Genomic DNA, 4337 nt, shown 5'->3' on the forward strand with positions numbered 1-4337 from the left:
CGACGTCGCAGCGTTTGCTGGCCGTGAGTGAAGCCCGACGCCTTGAACACCGTTCTCCACGGCTTGCCCTTCGCGGGCCTGCGCCGCCCCGTCGTGCCTCAACGGCTCGACGATACTATTCCCCGAGGGGAGCGGATGCATGTCTAGCACCCCCGAAACTACAGACTGACCGTCTGAACTAAAATCTAAACTATGTACAGAACTGTTGCCGACCCCGAGTGTCACACTCTGATCGACCCCGCTGATCCCATCAGCCTCAGCGAGAGGCGCGCCCGCGCTGCGCCGAGCACCGCGCCTCCGTCGCCGTCTTCTTCCTGTCCGTCCTACCTGCGGCCGTGCACCCAGAGGTGCTCCCTGACACGGCGCCGACCTGGGCCGGCCCGGGTCACTGGCCCCCCGCGCGCCCCCTTCCCCGGTCCGCGCCGCGCTGCAGGGCTCGCTGCCCCGGCGCTGCTGCTGGTCCAGCCCCTCCTCGGCCCCAAGCGCTTCCTCGCGCTGGCCGGGGGCTGCGATAATCCGGCACCCGCCCGTTGTTGTCGGCGTGCCCCGTCCTCCTGTCGATGACCTCCCGATCACCTCCTGGGCCTCGGCGCCACGCTGTGCCGTAGCCGTGCCTCGCGGCCGGCCGGCTCCCCGCGCGCGCCCATGCTCTGCTACCTGGCCGACAAACACGGCCCTCGGCTGGGGCGTCCCCGCGCCGTGGTGTGTTTCCAAAGCCCTCGCACCCAGCAAGCTGAGGAGGACAGTACACTGTTTGGAAAAGTGACCGTATAAACTACACCACTGGCACCGCGGGACGCGCACCCGAGAGTTCGCAGCGCCGCGCCCGGCCAAGAGCAAACCCTTCCTCTTTGCACCACCAGTCAATTTGTGGCCCAAAAATTGAAACTTTGACTCTCCTCCTACCCGACCGGCCCGCGCGCGCCGCGAACCTCTCCCACGCCGTCGCGTCCTCCGCGGGGCTCTCCGGGGCGCGGGCGCTCTGCCCGGCGCCGACCTGGAGGCCTCACCGCACCGCCATGAACACGTGGTGCTCTCGCAGCTGCCCGGGGCGCCGCTGTCGCACCCGCACGAGCTCAGCCGCGAACACGCGGCACACTTACAACTGAAAATATTACTACACGAGGAGATGGGAGACTGCGCCCCATCCCCTAAACCACCCCCGGACCCGCCATGTGACCCGGTGGCTGCCACCGTCACGCTATCGTTATCCCAGTCCTCAAGAGACAATCCACACGACGGATGAAAAGCACACGCTGAAAACATTGTGATCGCTTCCTAACGTTCCACGCACGTGCGAAAAATGGAAAACTCAACAAAAACAAAACAGAAAACTCGAGAAATAAAACAATTGCATTTCTAGTTTCAAAATTCAAATTACTCTATGGAAAAAGATTCTAATGTCCTACCGACTGCGCCAATGTTGTAAAAGCAAAATGATGTGAATGTCGTGACCGAAAATAACTTTAAATGTGTTAGAATGCTTTGAAATGCGAGACGGGAGCAAAATGTCTCGCTGACTATTTTCGCTTAATTACAACTCCCGAATAATTTGACATCAGAATCGACTAGTTAAAACTTGCTTATGTGCGTGGAATATCAGGATATCAGGATCGTAAAAGGGGATAACACAGGTTTCAAATATAAATATATAATTAGAATAAGTACTTACATTACAGACAGCAGCAGCCACACGAGTCCAGGCCAGGTCCTAGGGGTGTCTTCTTGTTGCTGACTTCCTACTTTACTTGCTGATAACTCTACTACTACTGATTCGGCCGTCCGCTCCGGCCCCGGGCCCGGAGGCCCCGCGCGGCGGGCCGCCCGGCGGCTGCCCGCCCGTCACCCTCGGCAGGTGACCGAAGTGACCCTTCGGCTTCCCGGCCGACGCGCGCGCTATGCGCCAAAAATACGAAAAGTTAACAGCTTCGCGTTGACACCGCAGTTAGGCGGGAGATTCAAAATTTACAAATTAAAACTTTACTTTAGCTGTTGTTGTTTCACAACACTGTATTCCTACATTGCGCCATTCTTTCCTTTACAAATGTATGATCCCGTCACTGGAAAAACAAACGTGCTATCTAGCACCTCTTAAAGGTGCTACTGCAAGTGTCTTTTGTAAAGACACTAAAAATAGCTCCCTTGGAGACCAGTAGTGCCTTTGTACAGTCGCAATATCATGTTACTAACGCCTCTTTGCGCACACTGGTGATATGGTAACCTCAGGTGACACACGCCCTCAAGACAGTGTCAATTCCTTCCGAGGTGGCAATAACTCCCCTTTGGTGTGTACACATGATTCCGGAAATACGTACTTGATTCCCAGTGATTCCCGTCCGCTTATACTTGTTCCTTAGGTTTCCTAGGGGTAGAAAACTCTTATTTCGACTAATTTGCACCAGTTCCACTACACTGTTAACGCCGTGGTCGCCTATCTTGCCAAAACGTTGGCAGTCCTTTTTGATTGCCAAATTTTGGTCTTCTTTTGAAAGAAGGCCAACTTTTGGCAAGCAAGGAGGCCAAAAATTGGCAGCCACAAAAAAGACGACCAGAATTTGGCAAGCAAGTAGGCTAAAAATTGGCAGCCTCCAAAAAGACGACCAAAATTTGGCAAGCAAAGAGGTCAAATATTGACAGCCTCCAAAAGACGACCAAAATTTGGTAATCAAAAAGGACTGCCAACATTTTGGCAACCTGGTAGGCGACCACGGCGTCAACAGTGTAGTTTCTCACTTGGCTTTTAGCGATTTCTGTTGATTTCGATTATTTTTTATCCTGATGATTTCCAGGCACGTGTACTGTACACATGCTTTTCCCGGAGTTGTAGCCCCTTTGATTCCTTTCTATCTTTGATTTACATGTAAAAGTACCAACGGCATTTTCAGGTTAAACTTGAAATTGATATTTGTTTGTTGCAGACCTGGCCGTGGGCCTCATCAGCGTGCCCACTGACCTCGTGTGGTACATGACTGTGGAGTGGCATGCAGGCAACCTCGCTTGCAAGCTCATCCGCTACCTGCAGGTTCTAGTGACATACTCGTCTACGTACGTGCTCGTCGCTCTCAGCATTGACCGCTACGACGCCATCACGCATCCCATGAACTTCTCCAGAAGCGGTGGGTAGACACTTTAGCAGTTAGACTGGAAAAAATAAGAATTCAAAAGGTACATAGGTACACCGATAAACTAAGTTTGTAACTGCTTAACACTTGGAAGTGTGCAACTGCTGAACTCTTGTAAGTGTGCAACTGCAAGTTGAATGCTTGCACGTGTGCAACTCCGTAATTGGCTGAACGTTAGCAAAGTCCATGATGGGGAATTTAGTCTCGTGTGACCCGTGGCCTCACGGCGGTGAGGCGGCCTCACTGAGATCGCTGGCCTTAAGAGGTTTTGAGGACTGTGATTAGCTGCAAACCCTTGAGACCACGAGACTAAATCCACCATTAGTGTGGATACAGAGTTCACGAAACGCAAGCGTGATTTTCACGCAAGGCGTGATTTTTCACGCCAGGCGTGATTTTTCACGCTTCGTAAGCTTCACACAGCCAATCAGGAACCGACTTTCATCACGCCTGGCGTGAAAATCACGCTCGCGTTTTGGGAACTCTGTATCCACCTTTACTTCACTAAATGAAAAAGTTATATTCTGTTCAGTTGCTGTTTGTTTTGTTTGTTATGTTTGTGTGTTTGTCTGCATGCACAATAAGTCAAGAAGGAATTGATGTAGAGATCTGGGAACTTCAGGTTGTTCTATATATCATAAGAAAGACAGAGCGAATTCAAAAATAAGCACTCTAGCTCGAAAATTGATTTCTAAAAAAAATCAAGAACCACAGGCCGCAAAAAATATTTCTGAAATATATTTTCCTTATGATTTTTAATAGGTAACTCTTAAAAGTAGGGCCCAAGGTCCAAAATTTCGTCTGTCTTCTCCTTACGAGTACCGTTAGGCCTTAGAGGGCATTTTTTTACGAAAATTGGGTGAAAATGACCAAATGGCTCATTAATTCGCCAAAAAGGCGTCATATCGAAAAATTGTAAAAGAAATAAAACTTAAACCACACATTTGCGCGTCGAACCACTCTCCTGATGATTCTAGATGCCCTAGATTACCCACTTTCGTTAAAAATAAGTTGACTTTTCTATAAGAATCTGACAAAAATAGCACTTTTAATGAATATTTTACCGGATATCGGATATCATATTTTTGTTTTTGCAGTGATCTCGTTGTGTCATCACCCAACACCAAACACCCCCACACCACGCGATTTCTCTCTTCCCCCTCCCCGCCGTTCCCCCGCCGTCTCTCTCTCTCTCTCTCTCTCTCTCTCTCTCTC

The 4337-nt window shown here is 50.6% G+C and overlaps 1 protein-coding gene across 1 annotated transcript in view; it reads left to right on the forward strand.

Moving 5' to 3' along the window:
* LOC127750746 (cardioacceleratory peptide receptor-like) overlaps window positions 1-3124 on the forward strand; it is a 69702-nt gene extending 66578 nt beyond the window's left edge. Inside the window, exon 4 of the mRNA XM_052273162.1 lies at window positions 2919-3124. Coding sequence (XP_052129122.1) covers window positions 2919-3124 — 206 coding nt within the window. The remainder of the gene's footprint in view (window positions 1-2918) is intronic.
* The last annotated feature ends 1213 nt before the right edge of the window (window positions 3125-4337 follow it).

The sequence above is a fragment of the Frankliniella occidentalis genome, unplaced genomic scaffold (genome assembly GCF_000697945.3).
Source record: "Frankliniella occidentalis isolate FOCC.00 unplaced genomic scaffold, Focc_3.1 Scaffold251, whole genome shotgun sequence".
Classification (NCBI taxonomy): Eukaryota; Metazoa; Arthropoda; class Insecta; order Thysanoptera; family Thripidae; genus Frankliniella; species Frankliniella occidentalis.